The sequence below is a fragment of the Podarcis melisellensis genome (assembly GCF_964234715.1).
Source record: "Podarcis melisellensis genome assembly, chromosome: 12".
NCBI classification, from domain to species: domain Eukaryota; kingdom Metazoa; phylum Chordata; class Lepidosauria; order Squamata; family Lacertidae; genus Podarcis; species Podarcis melisellensis.
The window spans coordinates 54,447,271-54,474,448 of NC_138544.1; the positions used below are offsets into that span (position 1 = coordinate 54,447,271).

The following is a 27,178-nucleotide window of genomic DNA, read 5'->3' on the forward strand; positions in this document are numbered from 1 at the left end:
TTCAGCAAATCCTTTCCATCTTTCTCTATTTTCTATCATATTATAAATAACGTATTTTTAACCTTATTTCCCATTAAGACTAAATTACTTATATGTACTTAACTTCTTGCCATATAATGTTTTGTTTTGGTGCTTCGTTTTGTTCTCCAAAACTCCACCCTACCCCTACGTTCTGCAGCAGAGGCAAAACCCATTGTCACCCTGGATAATATTCTATTTATTGTAGGGATTTAGATTTCACACCTTTTGCAGAAGCCACAAGACAAGTAGCAACCAACTCAGTCTGAAAAAGATGAAAAGCTCTATGTCTTAAACTCAAGCAGGAACATGTGAGGTTCCCCTTATATACTCATGGTTACCTTGGTGCTGTGGGTTAAACCACAGAGCCTAGGACTTGCCAATCAGAAGGTCGGCGGTTCGAATCCCCGCGACGGGGTGAGCTCCCGTTGCTTGGCCCTTGCTCCTGCCAACCTAGCAGTTCGAAAGCACGTCAAAGTGCAAGTAGATAAATAGGTACCGCTCTGGCGGGAAGGAAAACGGTGTTTCCGTGTGCTGCTCTGGTTCGCCAGAAGTGGCTTAGTCATGCTGGCCACATGACCCGGAAGCTGTACACCAGCTCCTTTGGCCAATAAAGTGAGATGAGCACCACAACCCCAGAGTCATCCGCGACTGGACCTAATGGTCAGGGGTCCCTTTACCTTTACCTTCCACAAGACATTTTTCCTGTGTGAGCATAGACAGAAAATATATGCACTATCTATATCATTAGGTGTCTGAATAGCACTCGGACATTTATTTTTAAATGTTAAATCAATTTGAGATCCAAAAACGTAGTGACAAATAGATATAATAATGCATACATACTGATGCGCATGCATGTGTTAGAAACAACACCATCAGTTGCGCTAATTTCAAAAATATAATGCATTAGGTAAATAATGAAGTGTATGTTATAAAAAGCAGAGCTCAGCCAAAAGGAGGGGGAATTTTTTTTGTTACAAAGTATTGTTTTCCTTCAGCAATTTTCAAGCGATTGCTTCATAAGTCACATTTTCAGGAAGCACACACTTTCAGTTGATTTTGCCGGCCTCAGTGACTACCTCCCATCACCAGAACTGATTGGCTATGTAGATTTGTGATATCATGACAGTCACTATATGATCCCTGATTGGCTGGAATTGCCCCTAAGACGAATCCAGTGGTTTTCAACCAGTATGCTGTGGCACCCTGGGGTGCCTTGAATGGTGGTCAGGGGTGCCGCAGGAAACACTGGCCTCTGTCCCTCTTTCCTTCCCTCTCTCTTCTGATGCCCTCTTGCATTTCTGCCTCCCAAAGGCTTGTACACCTGTTTGCTGCAGCAGCCCTGGCTACAAGCTCACCAGGTGAATGGTGCCTCTGGGGCTGGTCAGGGGGTGCTGGTTGCCAGGAGATGAGACGGTCTCGGAGTAAGAAAGCAAGTGGGCGAGGAAGCCCCAGCCAGCCCTTGCTGTTGGGAATGGACAGACAAGTCCCAGGCCCCTGTGGGGCAGTGTGAGGAGGCACCTCTCTCTGGGGTGCGGTTGGGTGGCTCAGAGACCAAGGGTGACAGCAGCAGCTGCCCAAAGGACTCCCAAGGAAAGGGGAAAGGAGAGGAGGCTGAGAGAACACTCAACAAGCGTGATGGCCTGGGACTTGGGCTCGGAACCAGAGGAGTCTCAGTCTGCACCTCAGGCATCACCTGAACCAAGTCTGGGGCCTGATCCTGAAGAGTCCCAGTCTGCACAGGTTTCCCTGCAACAAACACCAGCTGGGCTGAGTTTGGGGCCTGAGCCTGCCCTTGTTGCCTCCAGCTGGGCCATCACTTACAGCTGCTCCACTACCGGTTGGGTCAGGGGAGGCTGAGGTGGCCCCTGGGTCTAGTAACCCACCAACATCTCCTGAGCTGCAGAGACTCAGGTCTGAGAGAAGGAGAGACCTGAGTACTCGCAGGAGGAGTGCTCGCCTTCGGGCGAGACAGAGAGGTGAGTCACCGGGGGATCAGGACCGGCTGCTACCCCGACAAAGATAAAAGGTTGTCGGACCCCGCCCCAGGTTGCGGGAGCAACATTCCTGTAATGCCAGATCCTGCCTGAGGTCCTGTACCTGTCCTTGCCTGGTTTCCTGCCTCGTGTCCTGCCTTGGCCCTGTCGGACTGACTCCTAGCAAAACCTTCGGATTCTGGTCCGGTCCTGGACTGCATTTCTCGGGTTACCCCCGGGCCCAGCACAACAAAGGAGGGTGTTCGAAAAAGGGTGAGAAGCTGCCAGCTCTGCAGGCGAGGGTTGACATAACTGGGCGCCTGAGCCCCCATGGGTGCCACAGAAAGATTGTAGTTGGTCAAGGGAGCCATGGACTCAAAAAGGTTCAAAACCTCTGCACTAATCCAACCAGAAGCAATAAGCAGAAGAGGGAGAATGGTGCGAAAGCAGCAGCAGATAGAGGAAGCAATAGTAGCAAGCGGGATTGAGAACAAAATGTGAACTTTCACATAATTTAGGAAATAACTGAAAAATACTTGTTTGATACAGGGTTGATTCACAAAGCAATGGACATGAACCTCATCAAAGCAAAGTGCTTAGAGCAATAATTAATATAAATCCAGCGTCTCTGGTGGCTCAATGTGAGGAGCCAAAATATATCATAAACACAACTCTCTGATATCTATTCGACAAGATCAGAATGAGACTCTTTGCCTTCCAGTACCTGTCGGATGGGCTCCCCTAGGATTTCTAGGGTGCCTGGATAGTTCTCAATGAGCGACACGTGCAGGTTGTTTTCTGCTCGTCTGTTGAGGGCGGACACAATGGCATACGCCTGCTCCAACAGCGCACAGTTTTGACTGTTCCTTGCTTTGTTTCGAATTAGATCCTGCAAACACATAAAATTACACCGCTGGCATGATCTGTGTCTACCAATTTATGAATACTTTCAACAAAGACATCTTCTAACAAATCACTATTATTATTTATTTAACTGGAAAAAAAGAATTCTAGGAAATCCCAATGAATGTGAAAGAATAACTTGCACTTTTTCAGGAGCACACCCCATCTACTCTCATCTCTCTGGTGGATGTTTGCCGGGATAACTCAATTGGTTAGAACTATTGGTTCCCAAACTGTGCTCTGTGGAGCACTTGGAACTCTGTGAAGCATCTCCAAGTTCTCCACGAAGAGATTGAAACGAAAAGATCTCAAAATTGTGAATTTGTGTGGCCATGAACTGTGTATAGGTAAATATTGGGTATTTATCTCCAGCAGTATGCTGTGAAGCAGGGTAGATAGCAAGTACAGTGGTACTTTGGGTTACAGATGCCTCGGGTTACAGATGCTTCAGGTTACAGACTCCACTAACCCAGAAATAGTACCTTGGGTTAAGAACTTTGCTTCAGGATGAGAACAGAAATTGCGCAGCGGTGGCGCGGTGGCAGCGGGAGGCCCCATTAGCTAAAGTGGTACCTCAGGTTAAGAACAGTTTCAGGTTAAGAACGGACCTCCAGAACGAATTAAGTTTTTAACCCGAGGTACCACTGTATTAGGGACGCGGGTGGCATTGTGGGTTAAACCACAGAGCCTAGGACTTGCCGATCATAAGGTCGGCGGTTCAAATCCCCGCAATGGGGTGAGCTCCCGTTGCTCGGTCTCTGCTCCTGCCAACCTAGCAGTTTGAAAACACGTCAAAGTGCAAGTAGATAAATAGGTACGGCTCTGGCGAGGACTAATCTCGATGAAACCAAAATAATAAACAGGTGTCAAGCTAAGAAAGAGAAATATTTGCCTACCCACACCCACACCCACCCGAAACAATGACACCAAGTATTAAAAGGAAATGCTCCTGACCTTAATTACAGTTTGATACTTCTGGATCCTGTTTATCGGTCTCTCTAGATAGTGCTGCAGAGGAAGCACTGGGGGCTGAGATGAGTCCGCAGAATATGTTCCCTCTATATATCGCTGCGCAAGGAAAAAAACAACGGTCAAGATTTTTCAGGCTGTCAGAACTCATATCGCCATTTAAAAGTCTTGGCTGCTTTGCAAACATCTGGCAAGCAGGGAGCGAGAGAGAAAATGAATAAGATTAAGTAGGTATAAGCTTCAGCAGAGAAACAGATATCTAATTTGAATTCAAGTTTGTTCTTTCATATCCCTGTATATTTTTTTATGCTATGCTGCAATATTTGAAATTTTAAGCTTCTGTACTAATGTACTGATCAATTGCAGTATGTATCTGTCAGGGCTTTTGGTGTGAACAAAGAAACAATAAGTTTATGGGCTTGTTTTTAGGAGGTGGAACACTCTCCTTTGCAATAACGTGCAAGTGAAAATGAGCATATGCATAGGTCAGTGGTGTCCAAACTTTTTTCAAAGAGGGCCAGATTTGATGAAGTGAAGGGCCGTGAGGGCCGACTAAAGGGCCAACCAAAGTTGTTGTTGAGCTTTTTTTTAGGATTGAAGTTATTGAGGGTTTTTTAGGATTTTACCCCAGGAAATGAACTGCCACAGGAGCCAGATTACACCAACCGGCAGGCTAGATTAGGCCCCCAAAATGGACTTTGGACATGTTTGACATAGGTGAAGAATCCAGGCAGGTTTCAATGCAAAGGTTAGTTGTTGTTGTTGTTGTTGTTTAGTCATTTAGTTGTATCCGACTCTTCGTGACCCCATGGACCAGAGCACACCAGGCACTCCTGTCTTCCACTGCCTCCTGCAGTTTGGTCAAACTCATGTTGGTAGCTTCGAGAACACTGTCCAACCACCTCGTCCTCTGTCCCCTTCTCCTTGTGCCCTCCATCTTTCCCAACATCAGGGTCTTTTCCAGGGAGTGTTCTCTTCTCATGAGGTGGCCGAAGTATTGGAGCCTCAGCTTCAGGATCTGTCCTTCCAGTGAGCACTCAGGGCTGATTTCCTTCAGAATGGATAGGTACTCAAACCTAAATCTGGTTTGAAGAATCTCTTGCCTGACAATTAAATTAATCCACCAATACTGCTATAATAGAGTTGTGCAGTGAATGGAGTTAATGGTACTGGACAGGGGACAGCTATCCCAGCCATGAAGCTGAGTGGAGCTGAATAGGTCTACTGAACTACTCAAAAACATGACCCAGATGTTAATCCCTATATATTCAACTGACGATACAATCAAATACTCAAATATGTTTTCCAGAGGGAATGGCATGCATTATAGTAGCCAGCAATACTTACCTTATAGAACTCCTGAACAGTTTTGCTGACAACGACAGATTCGGCCTGTATACGGCCCACCAGGTACTGGATGTACCTGTCAAATTCCCCCTCATTCTTGATGAAGCACATAGCTACGTCATCATCAGTGTCACATTTCTGAAGCTCTGGGAAGAATGTCCTGTGGGGGCAAAGGTCATGAGAGGCGGAAAGCCAAGGCCATAACAACTAAACTCTGGTTGGAATCATCCCAACCAACAGAATACACAGTTTGTTTGTTTTTTACAGCAGCGCTGACATAAGCACAATACAGCTGCAAATTTAGTCGCTAACAAAATACTATTCTGCTTTTATTTCCAAAAGAAAACTCAAAGCAGCTAAACGCAAATGGAAACACAACAATTACAATATTCATAAAAATCCAGCCTTAAACTAACAGTACACAAGAGCGTAAGAAAAACCTGGCTGGTGGATCAGGCCAAAGGTCCACGTAGTCCAGCATCCTTTTCCCACAGTGGCCAACCAGATACAGTGGCGCCCCGCAAGACGAATGCCTCGCAAGACGGAAAACCCGCTAGACGAAAGGGTTTTCCGTTTTGGAGGTGCTTCGCAAAACGAATTTCCTATGGGCTTGCTTCGCAAGACGAAAATGTCTTGCGAGTTTCTGCGGGTTTTTTCCCTTCCCCCCTTTTTCCCAAGCCGCTAAGCCGCTTATCAGCTGATCCGCTAAGCCGCTTATCAGCTGATCTGCTAAGCCCGCTAAGCCGCTTATCAGCTGATCCGCTAAGCCGCTTATCAGCTGATCCGCTAAGCCGCTTATCAGCTGATCCACTAAGCCACTTATCAGCTGATCCGCTAAGCCGCTAAACAGCTGATCCGCTAAGCCGCTTATCAGCTGATCCGCTAAGCCGCTTATCAGCTGATCCGCTAAGCCACTAAGCCACTTATCAGCTGATCCGCTAAGCCCGCTAAGCCGCTAATAGCGCTAAGCCGCTAAGCTGCTAAGCCGCTAATGGGCTTGCTTCGCAAGACAAAAAAACCGCAAGACGAAGAGACTTGCGGAATGGATTCTTTTCGTCTTGCGAGGCACCACTGTAGTTCAGCATCCTTTTCCCACAGTGGCCAACCATATGCCTACAAGTAGGACCTGAGCACATAGGATTCAACTCCTAGGGGCAGAGGGGCCTTCACCCCCTGCCCCAATAAGATATTTGAGGGGGCTGGGGCCCCCCAAAAGGTTGATGGTCATTACAATTAAATGGTGTGTGTGCACTGTGTCATGTGATCAATTATACAGGGTGGGGCTTACTTGCCCCCCCATATTTTATTCAAGTTGCCATCCCGCTTGAGCACAACTGCACTGAGCCACAATGTGCTGGTCCCGAGGGTTAACTGGTCCCGAGGTGAGGACGGAGTCCAGTCTGAGGTTGAGGGTGCGGTATGGTGGCTGTCCGTCAAAGCTGAAGCTGGGTCCAAGGCAGGGAGTTGGGTGAGGTCAGGAGCTCTGGCAGAAGAGCAGGACAGGGTGCAGGCAGGAACAGGCTATCAACAATGTTGCTCCTGCAACCTGGGACTGGAGCTGGCTGGCTTTTATCTGCCCTGAGGCATAGGGTGGCCCCGGTCCACGGGTGACTCGCCTCTCCTGCCTGGAGGTGAGCACTCCTCCTGCGGGAACTTAGTTCCCTCCACTTCTCTGCCCCGAGCCTCTGCAGCTCAGGAGAGGCTGGAGGGTTACCAGACCCAGAGGCAACCTCAGCTTCCTCTGATGGGGCTGAGAGTGGAGCACCTGCAGGCAATGGGTCCTCCCTCACCTCAGGAGCCAGAGTGGACTCAGCTGGTGCCTGCTCCTGAGGTCCAGCAGAGATGAGGATCCTTCAGGCTCAAGCCCCAGCCCTGGCTCAGCTGGTTCTGGAGGCAGGGACTCCTGTGCAGGCTGGGAATCCTCAGGTTCAGCCTCCGAGTCCGAATCCCAGGCCATCACACACAAAAGTTTCCTTCACTCCCCTCCAACATAGCAATGGATAAAACACTTTGCTTGGCTGGAAAGCATGGACCCCGAGTGGTTTTCTGTTTGTCCAGCTGCTTGCCCCAGAGAAAATGCACTCTTTACCACTCTTCACCTCTGAATCAGAGCAAACATCAATCCATAGAAAACCCAATTGACGTTTGCTCCAATTCAGCAGTAAAAAGCGAGTTTTCCTGGCGGGAGGCAGCTGGACAAGCAGAAGTGTGGAAGAACCCATAGTCTAGTCAGCCTCCACCAGAAGCCTGCCTTAAAAAGCCAAGTATTCACAGAGCAATAAAAACAGAGAAGGAAGCTGCAGGGGTTCACAGGAAAGAGTCCCATCACTGTATTGATTTGTTTTTTAAAAAATCATATGTAGCATTTCCCTGAGTCTCCAGATTGCCTCCACCCAAAGTGGCTCGTCCTCTAGAAAAAGGCCTATCAGTTCAGACATTCACTGCTAGCTGGGCCTCTGTCTCACTGACCATGCAGTCCCCCCAGTTATACATACATGGAATGGAAGTGGGTAATGTCTGTGATGTTCCTGAAGATGATGAGCTTCTGACTGGAAAGAGCCACAGGGACGACAGGGCAGGTCTCGGTGAACTGAATGTGGTGCGTCTGGAGGAACTCTAGGTCCTTGACAAACTCCTCCTCAGTGTTCAGCAAGTCCTGAATAATGAGGCTGGTGGAAAGAGAAAATAGGTGAATACATTAGGGAAGTAGCTCCAGTTCCAGCCCATAAAATGGTGCCTTTCACTATAACTAACATCTGGGAAGGAGAGTTGGCAGGAAACTGGTGGATTGAAAGCACAATCTGGGTTGTATCCATCACTAGTCAGAGTAGAACCACTGAAATTAATGGGCATGACTGGTTTAGGTCCATTCATTTCAAAGGGTGTTACAACTTAGTTGGACGTAGCCCTCTGGAATGGCTCCAAAACTGGTTTTTAATTCAGAGTAAAAGTGGAGAGTTCATGGATAACATAACCCCACCCGTAGAGACAAATGGATTTGGACCTCTCTTACAGGAAGGACCTTCATGAAGTGCCCACCTCAGCTTCTTTTTATATTCATCCTCTGAAACTGATTCTCCATGGAACTCTGGAACCTCTGGAATGCCCCACTCAGCAGACAGCTACAAATAATAAAGGGAATAAAATTTAAGATCTGGTCGTTTCTGCATCTACTGGGAGCATGTTTGTGGAGTTACTTCAGGCCGTGTGCTTCTCCGATATCCTGAATGAAGGAGAAGCTAGAACTACTTTTATTTATTATATTTATATATTGAAATTGAAATACTTTATTGTCACTTGTACACAGTGAGATTACACGAGCACCCCCCACTCAGCTCTCTTAGTCTTAATTCCCCTCGTTTACTGACGCACACCCACCAAACCCGAAAGTCAGTTATCTTTTCATTCAGCAGCCTAACAGCCCACAGATAGAAGCTGTTCTTTACCCTGGTGGTGTGACTAATCATGTTTCTATATCTTCTGCCCGAGGGCAGGAGATCAAGAAATTGCCAGCCAGGGTGTGAATCATCCCTGAGAATTTTCCTCACTCTCCTGAGGCAACGTTCTTCCGCTATTTCATCCAGCGGATTCACGGGACAGCCCATAATATCTTGTGCTGTATTCACCACCCTCTGTAGGCACTTCCTATCAGTTGATGTCAAACCAGCGCCCCACACCGTGATGCAGTAGGAAAGGACACTTTCTATTGTGGACCGGTAGAAGGAGATCATCAAATGTTGATTGACATCGTTCTTCCGCAATACTCTGAGGAGATGGAGTCTCTGTTGGGCTTTCTTAACCAGCTGGGTTGTTATTTATTTTCCAAGTAAGGTCTTCACTGAGATAAACTCCTAGGAATTTAAAGGAAGAGACTCTCTCCACACAGCCCTCCCCGATGCACAGCGGGGCTAGTTCTCCTCTCTTCCTCCAAAAGTCCAACACTATATCACCCTTCCTCTTCAAAGAGGTTGGGGCGATGTAAAATACAGTCAGATAAATTGTTTACACAACTTTGGCTTGTCTGCACGTCCCTGAGGAAATCTCAAGCAAAAGGAATCTGATGTTGGAGAAGCCAAACATGGATGATTCTCACCTTTAACCTCTTATCCAGATAGGCAGGAGAAACCCAACCTTGCCTGGATGGGTTGGACTTGGTGGGCTTGGTCCTCACTAGCCATTTCAGAGGATGAGCCGAATCCAGGACTTCCACGTATTGCCCTTCCTTCAGGCTGATGGTTTCACGATCAGCACCCATGGGCAGGTAGTCTGCTGTAACCATGTAGATGTCAAAAATCTGTAGGAAGACGGTATATATTTCAGTATATATTTTTATAGGAAAAGGACACCAATTTGAAGAAAGCCTACTTGATATTCAGATCACATCCACACCATACATTTAAACTACATGGCTCCCCTCCACCAAAGAGTCCTGGGAACTATAGTTTGCCCTCCACAGGGCTACAGTTCCCAGCACCTTTTACAAACTACAGGTCCCAGGATGCTTTGGGAGAAGCCATGTGCTATCAATGTGCAGTGTTGGTGTGACGTTAGAGAGACTGACTGCCACAACCAGCTGCTTCTAGCTGCATCTAGAAATACAGAGAGCATTAGTTTGGTCTACTGGACTCAGCCCTTGATTAAATCCCACCCAGCCAAGGATTGGCTAGATCAGTGGTTCCCAACCTTTCCCCTCAACTGAAAATTATTGGTGGTCTTTGTGGACCATTTATCAATGTTTCTGCTTGTTGCAGCAATGTGCAGCGCTAGGTGCTGTAAAAAATAAGTAGGGACATTTAATACAAACCCTTCCACTAGATGGTAATTTGGCTAATCCCAAATTTGCTTTTACTGGAATGAAACCCATGGCAGTGCGAGAGGGTTACCAAAAGCAATAGTGGTCTGAATGTCCATAGGCTGCCTACTTCTAGTCAAAACGGTATCTATCTTCCAGCCACAGAGCAACATCACCTAAAATTTACTATCTCATGATCGGGAGCTCTTTCTATTGTGAATCAATTTTCACCTCAAACGTGTTCCTTCCAACCAGTTTCTCATGCCCAAAACCAGTCTTCCAAATTACCTCACTGCATGAAAAACACACCTTTATGAACTGGTGGTAGAAAGTCTGTACTAGGAATGTACACCTGTAAGGCAAACTGGCTTCATTTCGGACTGGTGGGGAGGCGAGGCATTTGGTTGACCCATTATATTATTCCTGTGGAGCAGTCAAAAGGTCTCAACTCTCTGGGCCCAACCCCAATTGCAATGCTAGTTTGAGTTACAATGCTGTAGTTGCCTTTTTCTATTCTGGGGAACTCATGGAATGTTCTGTGCTAAATCACTCTTCCTTGGGCATGTATCCAGTTCACTTATGTAAATATTATACCTCTCCCCTTGCATCCCCCTCATCTGATTCAGAAGAAGACTCCTGAGCAGTTGAGGAAGGCCTGGACCTGCCGTGTCGTGGGGATGGAGACGGCGTTTTTGATTCATCGTCACTGTCGGCTCCAGGTACTTGAAGTGTGGCTGAAGTGGAAACATAAACAAGTAAAATACGCTCCTAGCAAATAATTGCTTGGTTTTGTGAAACAGCATGCTTTTGTTCATTCATTTAGTTCATACCCTACTTCTTAACTTAGAACCAAGTCCTCAAAGGAACTTGCACTATAAAGCAATCAGATGCCTTTAAACCAATTAAAATCCCCAAACTAGCCACAGTGAAATCAAATCCAGAAACAGCAACATAAGGACTAGTCTAAACCTTCCAGTCTGAATAATTGGCTGATGTTGGATGTGACTGTTAATTATTGTTGTGACTAGTCCCAGCCTCCTCTTTTCTAAATTCCAATTCTGAGATTTCCACACTAGCATTTTGAAATTTGCGTAGGAAAGTGTCTGAAAAAGGTCCAATGAGACGCCTTTGATAGTGAACATGAGCTAGTCTGGCATGTATGCTTCTGTCTCCGGCTGAAAACTGACTGTCAACATGCTCAGACAAGCTGTTACCTTGACTAATCTTTGCAGATACCATTTCTGTGATCTGCGATGTCAGTTTCTGGAGGAATTCCTCAGTCCCAACCTCAGCAAGTGAAATGTGGCTCCGACCAGCTTCACCTTCCATAAGTTCCCCTGTCAAAGAAGAGTGAGGTGCTTAAGCCATGAACATAGGAACATAGGAAACTACTTATACCCATCTCAATCAGTAGTGTCTGCTATAACTAGGGCTCAACATCTTTAACACCCACCCACCCCAAAAAATAAGCTCAATAACTTTTTCCAGATTTTCACTTCTGGGAACCCTAGCAATGAATGCCAGAGACTCTATTAAGGAGGGAAGAAAACACAGACACAATTCATGATTAACATAAATGCGTGGCGAGTCCCCCCCCCCCGAAATAAAGACACATGACACAGTTATTAAGGTTAATGGGCTAAATAAGGTCACAACTTATTACAGGTTACAGGTGATGAGTGGTATTGGCTTAGGCACTACCGAGAAGGCCCTCTGCCTGGTTCCTGTAACTTGGCTTCTCGCAGTGAGGGAACTGCCAGAAGGGCCTCGGAGCTGGACCTCAGTGTCCGAGCAGAACGATGGAGGTGGAGACGCTCCTTCAGGTATACTGGACCGAGGCCATTTAGGGCTTTAAAGGTCAGCACCAACACTTTGAATTGTGCTCTGAAACGTACTGGGAGCCAGTGTTGGTCTTTCAAGACCAGTGCTATATGGTCTTGGTGGCTGCTACCAGCATGAAAACATTTTTACCATCCTTCCCACCTTTTATGGCGTATTTCTCCTGAGACATCTGTACTTCAGTATAGATGCCAGGATACAAGATGTACAAGCCTTGCAAGAGGTATGAATGGTGCCCAGGTGCATAAATGAAAGCAATCACTTCAAAATACTTGCAAGCAGGAATCAGAAAGGGTGGAGCCCTGCAGGGTGGTATTTTGAAATGAGAATCCCTATTTGAAAGGCATGAACACCCTCCCATGGTTGACATGATGCGTACACATTTAGTAGTTACCCTAAGTATCACCAGTACAACTGACATGATGCCTTGCCTGAGAGATACAATTCCTGGTTGAATGGGAAGGAAGATAGTTGGAGATTTAAAGCATGGGCAGGCAAACTAAGGGACGCGGGTGGCGCTGTGGGTTAAACCACAGAGCCCAGGACTTGCCAATCAGAAGGTTGGTGGTTCAAATCCCAGCAACAGGGTGAGCTCCCATTGCTTGGTCCCTGCTCCTGCCAACCTAGCAGGTCGAAAGCACGTCAAAGTGCAAGTAGATAAATAGGTACGGCTCTGGTGAGAAGGTAAACGGCCTTTCCATGCGTCCCTTTACCTTTACCTTTTTAGGCAAACTAAGGCCCGGGGGCTGGATCCAGGCCAATCGCCTTCTAAATCCGGCCCGCGGACGCTCTGGGAATCAGCGTGTTTTTACATGAGTAGAATGTGTGCTTTTATTTAAAATGCATCTCTGGGTTATTTGTGGGGCATAGGAATTTGTTCATTTATTTTTTTTCAAAATATAGTCCAGCTCCCCACAAGGTCTGAGGGACAGTGGACCGGCCCCCTGCTGAAAAAGTTTGCTGACCCCTGATTTAAAGCAATGAATTTAATTTGAACATGAACTGCATGAACCTGGCAACCCTGAACCTTTAAACCAGGCCTCTTCTCTCTTTTCCGTTTTTTTCAGTAAAAAAAAAATATTTGATCAAGAAATCAAAGACTACAACTGTAAACTATGTAATTCATTTTAGAGAATGTTATATGGAACAGCAAAGTGTGATCTATGTTAGTAACATTTTGAAGTTAAAGCACAGGCGAAAGTTTTCATACCTTTTCTGCCTTCAGGAGGATGTACAGAAACCCCGACTCTAAGGAAGAGAAAAGGGAAGGTATAAATATATGAGAATTTATAAAGCGCTTAATAATAATAAAAAAGAAAGAATGAAAATAATAAAAAAGAAATAAAAGAAAAAAGTGTTTAGCGGCTGCTTGAAACAGTAGAATGAGGGTGCCTGCCTAATATTAATATAAGTGCAGCCACACTAAAAGTTCAACTCCTCACATAAATGGAGCAAATGTCATATAATACTTTTAAGACTGCAAGTTCCGTAGATTGAAGTGGTCGAGGAGGCATACAGAGGCCAGGCAATCTCAAGTACACTGGTCCCAAGCTGTGGTAAAATTAAAAAAATTAATAAAACTTATACACCACATGATTGCCCTTCCCCCCCAAAACAAAATCCCTCAGAGTGGTTTGCAAAAAGAAGAAAACAATAAAATTATCAGTGAAAACGGTTTTGAAAAATCTGCTTAAAACATTCACGAAAATATAAAATCAGTGATCAACTGAAAACAGATTAAAATGCAAACCAACACTCTACATTTCTGGGAAGGTTTCCCTGAAGAAAAATGTTTTTAGCAGGGGCCAAAGACTGCAGTGAGTTCTCTATTCTCTATATCATGCATAAAATGCATTGAAATGCATTTTAAAGGATACCAAAATTAGAATTCAGTAACTGAATAACACGAAGTTTTAAACATCGCCAATATCACGACGTGTTAACAAGAACTTTCAGACATTACCCATGTTCTTTCTTTTCCTTTTCTTCATACCTGCAACAAAAACAAAAAGGGAAGAAGGAGGTGAGGAGAATGGGATCTCCAGTGAGTTTCCAGTCTGAAAATCTTAAGACGCGTTCAGTTTTTTTCTAGTCTCTCTGTGCAGCATCCCAACCTCCAGGCACACAGCCTCCCACTTACCCAAGTGATGTCATGATGGCCTCTGTCACCATCACACGCTCCTGGGTCAGAACCTCGGCCTCTTTCACTGCAAGGGAATGAAGGACAGCAAACCTATCAGCAGGCATGTCTCAGGCTGGGGAACATTTCTCATCCTTCCCAAGTTTTGTTGGGGTTTTGGGTGAGGGATATGTTGCAATTCAACTACCCTGCCTTGGCTCAAGTTAGATGTCACCATTTGAATTGAAAGCAATTTTGCCTTATAATGACGGGGTGGCCTATAAGGTAAAGGTACCCCTGACTGGGGTTGTGGCGCTCATCTCACTCTATAGGCCGAGGGAGCCAGCGTTTGTCCAGACAGCTTCCGGGTCATGTGGCCAGCATGACTAAGCCGCTTCTGGCGAACCAGAGCAGTGCATGGAAACGCCGTTTACCTTCCCGCTGGAGCGGTACCTATTTATCTACTTGCACTTTGACGTGCTTTCGAACTGCTAGGTTGGCAGGAGCTGGGACCGAGCGACGGGAGCTCACCCCGTTGCAGTGATTCGAATCGCCAACCTTCTGATCAACCAGCCCTAGGATCTATGGTTTAGACCAGTGTTTCCCAACCTTGTGCCTCCAGCTGTTTTTGGACTACAATTCCCATCATCCCTTGCCACTGGTCTTGCTAGTCAGGGATGATGGGAGTTGTAGTTCAAAAACAGCTGGAGGCACAAGGTTGGGAAACACTGGTTTAGACCACAGTGCCACCCACGTCCCATTGGGGTGGCCTGTAGTGCTCCCTTATTTCCAGGCCTTTTGTGTTCAGTGTCCCCAGCAGGACCAGAACTGACTTCTTGTTGGTGCCATCTGTCTCAAGAGACAATGGAGAGAGCCTCCAGGGGTGAAGTCAATGCACTCCATTAGCGGCACTGCAGTGACTTCCCCAGTGCTCAAGTCTGGCCAGTGTGTCTGGAGGTCCTGGGCCGCCCAGACAACAAGACTCCTCCCTCTGCCTCACTGGTCCAAAGGAAAGCAGAGCAATACATTTGATACCAGCTTGGCTGCAGAAGTTGCTGGGAGGAGGCATACAAAGCGCCAGCCAACCGTCTTAGGGATTCCACTCCATATGCGCGTAGGCCTTACTCCTTAACCTTTCCTTCTCATGAACATGTATAGAACTTGCACATAAAGTAAGCGCAGAGCTCTGGACTCTGGGCTGCTGTGATATCAAAGCAGTTCAGCTCGTGGCAAGGGAGAACTCGAAACCGCAGCAGAAGCTCATTTGCATCAGATTTTATCCTTCTTCCAAGATCCTGTGACTTTTTCACAAGTTATTGTTTTTATTTGTGGGGTGATGGGGAGTGTACAGGCCCTGTACATGAAAATTGTATTTCCATGGCCACTGGCAACCACACAGAAACCCAGAGATTATGACTAGCGTGAAGCCAATTTTAATGAAACAGCCAGCACATATAAACATGAAAATAGAGGAGAAGTTGGTGAAGTGCTTACCACCCAGAACTTCTAAGGAGGAGCTACAGATAGACTGCCCAGCCTGATTGGACGCAATGCAGGTGTAGTTTCCGCTGAACTCCTTCTTCACATCCAGCAAGATGAGACTATGGTGCATGTTGGAGCTGGCAAGTTTATAGCCTGGGGTGTCCGGCTTGATCCAAAGGATGTCTTTTCCATGGTACTCTTCCTTCAGCCAAGTCACTGAGGGTGGTGGACATCCTAAAAGGAGGGAAAATGAGGGTGCTATTAGTGTATCATTTCTTCTGATCTCCCAGATAACCTCCCTTCCCAAGTCCCGCCATTTGTGTAAAGTCTTTGTTTAGCACCCCGGTGCTAAGCCGGTGCTAAGCTTCATCCACAACTCTGGAAACCTCACCTGGCCAGAACAAAGAAAAGATGGTGAGATTGACAGTTCTTTCTCAACCCTGTAGGTCGTGTTGCATGGCTGTTCTTAGTTGGTAAAGTGATTAGACTTGTTAATTCCGACACTGAACAAGCCTCTGGCATGCTCATGAGCTATGCCACCCCCATACAGTCTGCGTTTTTAGACATATCCTAAAAACGGTCTTATTCAAACAAACCTTTGCAATATGAAATCCTTTTTACCAGCCAGTTTCTATTCATGTTTTGGCTGATGCTGTTATTGATTTTTCTTTCTTTCTTTATCCTATTGTAGTTTTATGTGTTGTATTCTTATGAAAGTATGGTCTATAAATATTTCAACAAATTATTATTATTAGTTATTAAATTTGTATACCACCCTTCATCCATAGACCTTTGGGTGGTTCACAACCTAAAAATACATGAAAAACCAAAGAAAAAAATGCTGCACAGTCTTCTTGTTGTTTAGTCATTTAGTCGTGTCCGACTCTTTGTGACCCCCTGGACCAGAGCATGCCAGGCACTCCTGTCTTCCACTGCCTCCCGCAGTTTGGTCAAACTCATGCTGGTAGCTTCAAGAACACTGTCCAACCATCTCGTCCTCTGTCATCTCCTTCTCCTTTTGCCCTCCATCTTTCCCAACATCAGGGCCTTTTCCAGGGAGTCTTCTCTTCTCACGAGGTGGCCAAAGTCTTGGAGCCTCAGCTTCAGGATCTGTCCTTCCAGTGAGCACTCAGGGCTGATTTCCTTCAGAATGGATGTATTTGATCTTCTTGCAGTCCATGGGACTCTCAAGAGTCTCCTCCAGCACCATAATTCAAAAGCATCCATTCTTCGGTGATCAGCCTTCTTTATGGTCCAGCTCTTGCACAGTCTTAATTCATTAAAATGATATTAATTCCTTGCTAAAACATTGCCCATTTCCTTCCCTTCCTCTTCCCAGTGTCAAACCTTAGAGGCAAGATCCTTGGGGCAAGGACCTCTCTTTGTGCATGCTGGAAAGCAAAGCATGCATTGACTCCACTACAACCTTTGTCTCCCCTGGAAGGGCAAATTCAATCATGGAGGAGTGTAGTTGGAGTAGGGAGAATGCCTCTAAGTTCATTTACCTTCAACCTTCACTGAAAGGGTAATGCTGGCACCTTCCCTCACTTTTTTGTTGGTGTATCGTTCCAAGAACCTTGGCGGCACCAGCTGCTCATGAACATCTGAAAATTAAGTTGTTCAGAGAAAAACATAAAAATGCGACATGTGTCAAGTAGGGCTAAGCTCCACAGAGCTGGGACTGCTCTAGAGTTCGCAGCTTTGAAAGGGCAGCCTCAGAGCAAGGGCAGCCAAGACCTTTGTTCCCACCAACTCCTCCTGTTTCTTGTCTCACCTCTTCTGGGTTTCTCTTCTTCCTCACCAGGCCCTGCAAAAATGAAAGAATAGCAGCACCATCAGGTGATAGATCACGTGAGCCCACACCTGCTGTCCAAAATGGTATAGCAAGTGCTAGGCCTCAATTTCCACCCAAGGGGCTTTCATACTGTTGCAAATTTTGAGTGGGATTCGGTCACATACCAGCAAATTCAGGCTGTACAATTATAGCTGGCTGAGAGGTCCTGTGAAAAAAGCCTGCTTCTGCAAAATATTGGCCTTTTTGTGATTAGGAGAGTGGCAGGAAAATGCACTTGAAAGTGTGGGGTCAACACTTGTTTTGACACAACATCACCTAACCTTTTCACAACCAAATCAGGATGAAAGTTCGTTAAATAACCAAGATTGTTTAATCTCCCTTTTGAAATAGGGCAACCCTAGCCTGGAAGTGATCAACTTGTCTAACAAAGATGCTCATTTCTTTTTTTGGCACCACATTAGACATCCAGCAAACCCACCAATGATTTGATGGGTTGTGTCCATCTGCTCTCAAGTTGGCATGGCCAACTTTTGAATTCTTGGGTGGTAGGGCTGTTCTCTTCTTTAGACAGAAGTCTGTGGGTCCATTTTGCTACAAATTCAAAGCACTTCATAGGTGGTCAGATTCTTTAAATTGTCCCAGTTACCAAAAGCAATAGGACACAAAGATTTGCATTAACTACAAAACCCAAATAAAATCCAATAAAATGTGGAAATTTTAGCTTCTTGGGTTGGGGGGGGGGGGAATCCCCTTGTAGGAAAATTGTGGGTCCACGTTTTACCAAACAACAATTAAAATTAGAGTAGAATTAAAACTATTACATTTTTTTGGGAGGGTGACCATTTCATATCAAAAAGACTTCCTTTTCACACTGATTTTTTTAAATGTGTGCCTTGAGAAAATGTCTACTTAATTCATTTTCATTGCCTTTGCCTATTAGGGTCTTCATTCATCTTCGTGACATCAACACACAGGCAAATCCAGTGTGCCATGGAGACTTATTCCATGATTAGATGGATCACCCTTGACTAAATTATGTAGGAAGAAGATGCAGCTACAAAGTGAAACCATGGCATTTAAGAAGGAGAATATTAGCAAAAAATAATGTGAGTGGGGTGTGGGAGACAAACTACTACCCTACCATTTTGCTAATTTCTAACTCAAAAATAAAACTACCCGTATTTTTCGCACCATAGGGCACACCAGACCATAGGGCGCACCCAGTTTTTAGGGGGGGAATCAAGAAAAAAATCCCCCCAGCCCCAAAGAGCAGCGTACAGGCTGCACACAACCTCTCCCTGCCGGAGGGGTTGCGTGCGGCTATGGAGCAAGCCAAAGCAGCAAGCGGGATGGATCCCGCTCGCTGTTTTGGCTTCCCCTTTAGCCCCTTGCAGCCTTTCCCTCCCGGGAGAGGCTGTGTGGGGCTAAAGACTCCATAGCCCCGTGCAGCCTCTCCTTGCTGGAGGGGTTGTGCGCAGCTATGGAGCAAGCCAAAGCAGCAAGCGGGATGGATCCCGCTCGCTGTTTTGGGTTCCCCTTTAGCCCCGTGCAGCCTCTCCTTGCCGGAGGGGTTGCGCGCAGCTATGGAGCAAGCCAAAGCAGCAAGCGGGATGGATCCCGTTCGCTGTTTTGGGTTCCCCTTTAGCCCTGTGCAGCCTCTCCTTGCCGGAGGGGTTGCGCACAGCTATGGAGCAAGCCAAAGCAGCAAGCGGGATGGATCCCGCTCGCTGTTTTGGGTTCCCCTTTAGCCCCGTGCAGCCTCTCCCAGGAGGGAGAGGCTGTGTGGGGCTAAAGACTCCATAGCCCCGTGCAGCCTCTCCTTGCCGGGAGACGCTGCGCAGGGCTTTCCTGGCTTTACTGGGAGGTGTGGGGATTCACCCACCTCCCACAAAACCGGCAGAAGCCGCGCAACTCCTTTAAAGAGATCGCGGCGCAGAGAGGGAGAAGGGGCATCGCCCTTCAGCGAACCTGGAGAAGGAACAGAAGGAGACCCTTTTGTTCCTCCTCCGGCTTCGCTGGACAGGCGCATTGCTGAAGGGGCGCTGCACCTTCTCTCTCTCTCTGCGCAGCCCCTCTCCTTCGCAGGCTGCCGCCCCAAGCCTCGCACGCCCGGCAGGACCTCCCGCCGGGCGCGCGAGGCTTGCAGACACTCGCCCGAAGTACGGTGAGCCCTCCGGAGGGCCCCCTGTGCTTCGGGCAACAGGCTGCCACCCCAAGCCTCACGCGCCCGGCAGGAGCTCCTGCCAGGCGCGCAAGGCTTGCAGACACTCGCCCGAAGCACGGGCAGCCCTCCGGAGGGCTCCGCGTGCTTCGGGCGGCAAGCTGCCGCCCCAAGCCTCACGCGCCTGGCGGGACCTACCGCGGGGCGCGCAAGGCTTGCAGACACTCGCCCGAAGTACGGGGAGCCCTCCGGAGAGCTCCGCGTGCTTCGGGCGGCAAGCTGCCGCCCCAAGCCTCGTGCGCTCAGCGGGACCTCCTGCCAGGCGTGCAAGGCTTGCGGACACTCGCTGGGGCTGCAGGCTGCTGCCCGCAAGCCTTGTGAGCCCGTGGGAACTCCCGCCGGGCTTGCAAGGCTTGCGGATAGCTTCCTGAAGCCTGGAGAGCGAGAGGGGTCGGTGCGCACCGATGCCTCTCGCTCTCCAGCCTTCAGCGAAAGCCTGCATTCGCACCATAGGACGCACACACATTTCCCCTTCATTTTTGGAGGGGAAAAAGTGCGTCCTATGGAGCGAAAAATACGGTAGATATTTGGTGCACCTCCTACCAACATTTATTAATGTGTCCAGGAGCCAGATAAATTGTTCTGCCAGTTAGTTATCCCTTGTTTTAATTTTTAATTTTGTTTTGCAGGCTGCTTGGTACTGGGGAAGCAATATACCATACTTTTGTTATTCTTGTTGAGAGCGGTAGGCCTCTCACACACTTCTGAGCACAACGTAAGCCACCATTTCAGCACCACACGGCTAACCTTTGACAAGCAACCTGGCCGCTGAATACGCTGAACCAGCCGAGTTCCTAATAAATACAGAATATTGACCAGCGTCCTGCTTTGTAACGTTGAGGACTTCAAGGGCATGAAACTCCCTCTTGTCTGTCTTCAAGAGTCGGTCTGATGCATGCAGAGGCTGCCCATCTTTGAACCAGTAGAGGCGAGGCTGTGGGTAACCTATGTAGAATAAAGAAAGGTAGGAATAGATAAGGCATATCAAAAAGAAAAGTGAGAAGAGATTGGTTAAATTTCCTAGCCCCATGCAGTGGCGTAGCGTGGGTTGTCAGCACCCGGGGCAAGGCAAGTAATATGTGCCCCCTAACCCGTGGATTTTAGCAGGGGGCAGAGAGCTGCGAGTGCGAGCGCGCCCCCCCCAGATGTTGCGCCCGGTGCAGCCGGCCCCCCCCCCTGCACCCTCCATGCTACACCACTGGCCCCATGCTTAGCTCTTTTGAACAATCTTTACAGAACTTTAGCTTATGGTTGCCATCAATTTGATTTAAATTAATTTTTATAATGTTTTTAGAATGTTGCACTATTTTATTGTTGTTAGCCGCCCTGAGCCCGGCTTCGGCTGGGGAGGGCGGGATATAAATTAAATTCATTATTATTATTATTATTATTATTATTATTATTATTATTACACACATGTACCCCTCCAAGGAAAGAGTAGTAACAATGGGCGCTATTCAGCTAAACAGATTTGCTCACGGAAGGTTAAGCAAAATAGCTCCCCCTCCTCAAGCACCTTCTTTTTAAAAAAGTTTTTTATTGGTTATTTTCACATAACAAACTATTTCAACAGTTGTATTCCCCCCCCATTTCCCCCCTCCTACCCCCACATACCCCCTCCCCCTACGACTTCCCTTAGTTCCTCTTTCTGATTTATTTACATATATTGTTCTCTGCATGTTATAAAAATGTAAAAATCTCTATGTTTTCCATCTATTACGTTAACAAATAAATTGTGCATGTTTATTCAAAACCTGCCAAGGAGTCTGTTATGTATTGAAGTTCTTCTCACCCTGGCCACCAGGAGTATTGTGTATATAGTTTTCACTCAGGTCCACGTCAGTTACTTTAGGCGGGAAACCCTGGGTTGTTGTTGCTACAATGTTGATAACTGGCTGCCTATAAAAGCAAGCTGGTTGAGCTGTTTGCTGTTCAGTTCTGTTCTGGCCTCTGAATAAACAAGAGCTGTTTGAAGAATCGCTGTGTTGTCTGATAATGTTCACCCACAACATAACAGAGTCCAACTCATTTTGTTGTTTTTTTAAGCACTTTGTAAAAGGTTCCCATTCCTCTTTGAAGTCACAGTTGTCCTTGTCACGTAGTTTGTGCGTCAGAATCCCCGTGACGGGGTGAGCTCCCATTGCTCGGTCCCTGCTCCTGCCCACCTAGCAGTTCAAAAGCACGTCAAAGTGCAAGTAGATAAATAGGTACCACTCCAGCGGGAAGGTAAACGGCGTTTCCGTGGGCTGCTCTGGTTCGCCAGAAACGGCTTAGTCATGCTGGCCACATGACCCAGAAGCTGTACGCCGGCTCCCTCGGCCAACAAAGCGAGATGAGCGCCGCAACCCCAGAGTCAGCCACGACTGGACCTAATGGTCAGGGGTCCCTTTACCTTTACTTTTGCCAATTCCGCATGGTCCATCAATTTCTTTTGCCACTGTTCTTTTGTCGGGCCTCCCCAATCACCTTCTGATCTGAGCCCCCCCAACTCTCCAGAGCAGATTTGGGGGGCCACAGGAGGCATGGAAAGGAGAAATTTTGTTGTGCAAGCAGAAATCCTTGCACTAGAGTATCTAGTTGACACCCACTGGGTCAGAAATTCATCTTTAGAATATGGACGTACTGAAGAAATGTACTGCAACCTGCTGGTGAAGGGTGGGTAATAAATATAATAATAATCCTAAATTGTAGATACGTGTTATGGAAAAGTGAGTAGGTTCTGCCAAAAGTTGACGCACAGCAGAGGTGGGGAGTTTTGGTTACCTTTCACCTTCAGGTGGAATTTGGCCAAAGCTGCTCCTGGAGCTACATGGATGTCGTGAAGTTCATCTAGAATCTGTGGCAGCTGCTCCTCTTCAGTCATGGATTCCACTCCTTCTTGTTCACGGCTGGTTCAGGCAGGGAGGAATAAATGAAACATTTGACATACAACCCAAAGCTCTGGTGAAAAAACAGCTTCCTATGAGCTGTGGCCAACACAGAAGGTTCCTGTGGCCACAATGAGCTGCTTGATAGCTCAGTAAGTAGAGCATTAAATTCTTAGTCTTGGGGTTGTGGGTTCAAACCCCACATCAGGCAAAAGATTCCTACATTGCAGTGGGTTGAGCTAAATAACCCTCATGGCCCCTTCCAACTCTTTTATATACCAATATTGGTTTTATATACTAATATTGTGATGACATCATGGCCACTGGGCCCACCACCTCCTGGCAAATAGGAGGGGAAGAAATGGAGGCAGTGAGAGATTTTACTTTCTTGGGCTCCATGATCACTGCAGATGGTGACAGCAGTCACAAAATTAAAAGACGCCTGCTTCTTGGGAGAAAAGCAATGACAAACCTAGACAGCATCGTAAAAAGCAGAGACATCACCTTGCCAACAAAGGTCCGTATAGTAAAAGCTATGGTTTTCCCAATAGTGATGTATGGAAGTGAGAGCTGGACTATAAAGAAGGCTGATCACCGAAGAATGGATGCTTTTGAATTATGGTGCCGGAGGAGACTCTTGAGAGTCCCATGGACTGCAAGAAGATCAAACATATCCATTCTTAAGGAAATCAGCCCTGAATGCCTGGCGTGCTCTGGTCCATGGGGTCATGCAGAATCGGACACGACTAAACAACAACAACATTGTGATGACAGTGTAACGTTTTCCTGTGTGCAGGTGGCGCTTACCTGGAGAGATACCCTTTGGCGCTGTAGTAGGATGACGTTTCCGTTGCATCTGCTGCTGTATCGTAGTCTGTACTGGTCACTAAGAAATGGAAAAGAAAAAAAATCCAAATATTGTGTGTTGCTTCATGTCAGGAGGACAAACAGAGGCGACGCAGGGGAGGCCCAGGCAGTTATGCAGAGGTTGTGTACCAGTCCTCTGGCAGCATCAATGGTTTACTCTCAAAATGTACTCCCTGCTGCTTACGCAGCAAAGCGGAAGAAGTGCAAGTGGAGTTACTGAGAGCCCCAGAAGGTGTTGTTTAAAAGACCTTTCGGACTGTTCCAACACATTGCAGACAAGGGTAAGGATCCAACTTCTAGGGAGGCTCACAAGAGCACAGGGAGAAAATGTTTGCCGTCCACAAGTTTTTAAAATCCTTCACTGAAAGGCAGTTGCATGCAGAAATCAGTGTTTGTATGCAGCCATATGTTGAACACTGGGGTCCCTTCAATTCTGATTCTATGGCCCTTTCCAACTTTACAATTCTATGATTTTGTGACTCTATCATAACATTTTATGTGGGGAGTTGTTACTGATTATATTTAAGCTGGAAAACTGTGATTGACTGTGGCTTCCCAGTACAGTGGTACCTCAGGTTACATACACTTCAGGTTACGTACGCTTCAGGTTACAGACTCCGCTAACCCAGAAATAGTACCTCGGGTTAAGAACTTTGCTTCAGGATAAGAACAGAAATCGTGCTCTGGCGGCATGGCAGCAGCAGGAGGCCCCATTAGCTGAAGTGGTGCTTCAGGTTAAGAACAGTTTCAGGTTAAGTACGGACCTCAGGAACAAATTAAGTACTTAACCCGAGGTACCACTGTACTTGTTGTTTACAATGATCTGCATACCAGGAGCTTGTTCATGCCTCTCCCACAGGAATTTTGTGGTGTGTGGAATGCCCTGAATGCATAGCAAACTAGGGATGGATACACCCACAACGAGCATTTGCCTATTTCTAAAGTGGCAATGATCTCACCATCCTCTTTGAATTTGACAGCCCCCTATTCACTTAGTCATGTGTGATAGGACACACTTCTTGTGATGCATTTCACACTTCCTACATGGGGCTGCCCTTGAAACTCCAGCAGGTGCAGAATGCCGCAGCGAGACTCCTTACGGGGTCCTTGTCGTGGGATCACATTCACCCGGTGCTATACCAGCTGCACTGGCTCCCGGTGGAGTACAGAATCAGGTTCAAGGTGCTGGTTTTAACCTTTAAAGCCCTATACGGCCTAGGATCCTTGTACCTACGGGACCGCCTCTCCTGGTATGTCCCGCGGAGGACCTTACGGTCTTCAAATAAAAACATCTTAGAGATCCCAGGTCACAGGGATCTGGCCTCAACCAGAACGAGGGCTTTTTCAGCCGTGGCCCTGATCCGGTGGAACGCTTTGTCACAAGAGACTATGGCCCTGTGGGACTTGACATCTTTCCACAGGGCCTGCAAGACCTTTGGCCAAGGCACAGTCTGACCCCCTCTCTCCTTCTGTAATCCTCATAGAACCCTAACCCATTAATTTGATTCTGAATAGATTTTAGAATGTATTTTAATTAATTGACTGTGTGATTTTATGTACACTGTGCTATTCTTACCTGTTAGCTGCTCTGAGCCCAGCTTTGGCCAGGGAGGGCGGGATACAAATAAAATTATTATTATTATTATTATTATTATTATTATTATTATTATTATTCCAGGTCATCATTATTGAACTTGAGTATTTCTGTGTCTCTGGGTAATACTCACAGTCCACTCTCAGCTCGGCTTTAGTTGAAGACACGCCCATGCTGTTTTCAGCCAGACAGCGGTAGACGCCCATGTCAAGAGGGACCACAGCAGTAATGATCAGCTGGTGGCAGCCTTCCTGGTCCTCGTTGATCATGTAGTGGTCGTCCTCTTCAATAACCCTCCCATCCTTGAACCACCGGATGGTGGGGGTTGGCTTGCCGATAACAACACAGTCAAAACTGACTGGATATCCATCCTGTACCTCTTGGTTTTGAAGTTCAGTTATGAAGATGGGAGCTGGAATTGTTTTGAGGATAATTACAAAAACAGAAATGTACATATTTATGTGGCAATAAAGCATCTGTAGGGACGCGGGTGGCGCTGTGGGTTAAACCACAGAGCCTAGGACTTGTTGATCAAAAGGTCGGTGGTTCGAATCCCCACGACGGGGTAAGCTCTTGTTGCTCAGTCCCTGCTCCTGCCAACCTAGCAGTTCGAAAGCACGTCAAAGTGCCAGTAGATAAATAGGTACCGTTCCAGCGGGAAGGTAAACAGTGTTTCCGTGCACTGCTCTGGTTCACCAGAAGCGGCTTAGTCATGCTGGCCACATGACCCGGAAGCTGTACGCCGGCTCCCTTGGCCAATAAAGCGAGATGAGCGCTGCAACCCCAGAGTCGGCCACGGCTGGACCTAATGGTTAGGGGTCCCTTTACCTTTACCTTTAAAGTATCTGTAGCTCCCTCCACGCCTCGCTCTATACATGGTGCCTTTTTTGGTTTTGGTGCCATGCTAAATTCAAACTGCAATCTTCTTGTAATCCCAGGTACATGTGTGACAAGATAAGCACTTCTGCTGTAACTAGACTTCTAATTTTTGGGAAAGGTTCTGGGGTTGAAGACGGGCAACTTCTAACCTAACCTACTTCAAAAAGGTGATATGATGATAGCCGCCAACTTGGGTGGCTGTAAAAGAGGATTAGGGGGGGGAATCATGTAGGATCCATAGAGACTATTGGAGGCAGCATACCACTGCATACCAGATGATGGGAATCACAGGGGGGGGGGAACACCACTGTTGCACTCAGGTTCTCCAAGGCGTGGAGCATATAGTGCATTTTCAGAAGTATCTTTCGGGTTCAATACTTGGGAGAGAGGTTTATTATTATAAATTTTAATAAAAGCAAAGAAGAGCCCATGGGTTTATGTATTTCCAAGTCCTGTAGCTAAGCAATTTTGGGAAATCAAATGAGAATTTAATGCACATTGCTCTGAGCTCCTTTGAGGAAGAGCAGAATGCAAATATTACCAAGCTGTAAATGAATTAAACAATTCTGATCTCATTCATCTTCAAACCACCATTTCAGGTGGTACCTGATTATGTCAGGATTTACAGATCTTTGATACTATGGGTGGTATTCGACTAAATAGTACTCAGAGTAGGTCTATTGGAATTAATCGACCTAACATAATTTCAGTGGGTCTACTCTGAGTATAACTTTGTTGACTACCACCCTGAGATTTCAGGTGATTGGGGAAAACCACTTCCAAACTGGAGAGGAGGTGGGGTTGCGGGCCCATGCCCTCCCCACACATGCGGGGGCTGACTCACAGCCCCCGCGAGAATGAGGAAATCCTCGGGCACGTCATCTCCAATTGGCTGGCCAGGGAGGCATGACCCGGGCTATTTAGGGCCTGCATGCCCGAGGACTGCCCTCTCTTCACCGTTCCAGCTGACCCAGTTTCCCACCCCGCCTGCCCTTAGTCCCTTCTCTGACCTTGCTATGGTCGCCGTCAAAGGGCCTGGTAGGGTTTTTTTTCCCACTTGGCAAATTGGCACCAGCCATGTGGTTTTTTGCCTACCTCGTAGCAAATCGTCACAACTTCTCAGCATTGGTGGTTAGGCATTGGTAGGGGTATTTTTATGCAAATGAGGGGGGAAGGAAGCGCTATCACCTCCCTCATATATTGAAGGGTAGTCCGGTAAAGGATTCCGGGGGGTGTTGCCCTGTCCGAAGCCTATGGAGGTGAGGGCCTAAGGCACGCCCCCAAGTGGTGACCCCGGGGGAGTTCCTAGTTGATGTACATCAGCAGGACTCCCCCCACTGGTGGTTAACCCTTACCAGCCTTCATGCAATCCGGCTGAAGCCGGTTAGTTGATAGGACCAATGCCTAAGCCAATACCACTCAATTCCTGCAATCAATAAAGTTGTGGCCTTTTCCGTCCATTAACCTTAAATACCGTGTCCTGTGTCTTTATTTCCCAAGGGGGGAG

At 47.0% G+C, this 27,178-nt stretch overlaps 1 protein-coding gene across 30 annotated transcripts in view; it reads right to left on the reverse strand.

Annotated features, from left to right (window-relative positions):
• The window catches only part of OBSCN (obscurin, cytoskeletal calmodulin and titin-interacting RhoGEF), a 274,889-nt gene that overhangs the window by 82,285 nt on the left and 165,426 nt on the right, over nucleotides 1-27,178 (reverse strand). For all 30 annotated transcript variants that reach the window (XM_081931293.1, XM_081931304.1, XM_081931294.1 and 27 more), the window contains 18 exons: nucleotides 24,926-25,204; nucleotides 23,139-23,217; nucleotides 22,228-22,352; nucleotides 20,212-20,409; nucleotides 17,223-17,255; nucleotides 16,954-17,052; nucleotides 15,461-15,682; nucleotides 13,988-14,054; nucleotides 13,811-13,840; nucleotides 13,058-13,095; nucleotides 11,223-11,345; nucleotides 10,603-10,742; nucleotides 9,310-9,510; nucleotides 8,256-8,338; nucleotides 7,712-7,885; nucleotides 5,217-5,376; nucleotides 3,855-3,968; nucleotides 2,722-2,886 (listed from right to left, as the gene is read on the reverse strand). In XM_081931293.1, the coding sequence (XP_081787419.1) occupies nucleotides 2,722-2,886; nucleotides 3,855-3,968; nucleotides 5,217-5,376; nucleotides 7,712-7,885; nucleotides 8,256-8,338; nucleotides 9,310-9,510; nucleotides 10,603-10,742; nucleotides 11,223-11,345; nucleotides 13,058-13,095; nucleotides 13,811-13,840; nucleotides 13,988-14,054; nucleotides 15,461-15,682; nucleotides 16,954-17,052; nucleotides 17,223-17,255; nucleotides 20,212-20,409; nucleotides 22,228-22,352; nucleotides 23,139-23,217; nucleotides 24,926-25,204 (2,330 nt within the window). The remainder of the gene's footprint in view (nucleotides 1-2,721; nucleotides 2,887-3,854; nucleotides 3,969-5,216; nucleotides 5,377-7,711; nucleotides 7,886-8,255; nucleotides 8,339-9,309; nucleotides 9,511-10,602; nucleotides 10,743-11,222; nucleotides 11,346-13,057; nucleotides 13,096-13,810; nucleotides 13,841-13,987; nucleotides 14,055-15,460; nucleotides 15,683-16,953; nucleotides 17,053-17,222; nucleotides 17,256-20,211; nucleotides 20,410-22,227; nucleotides 22,353-23,138; nucleotides 23,218-24,925; nucleotides 25,205-27,178) is intronic.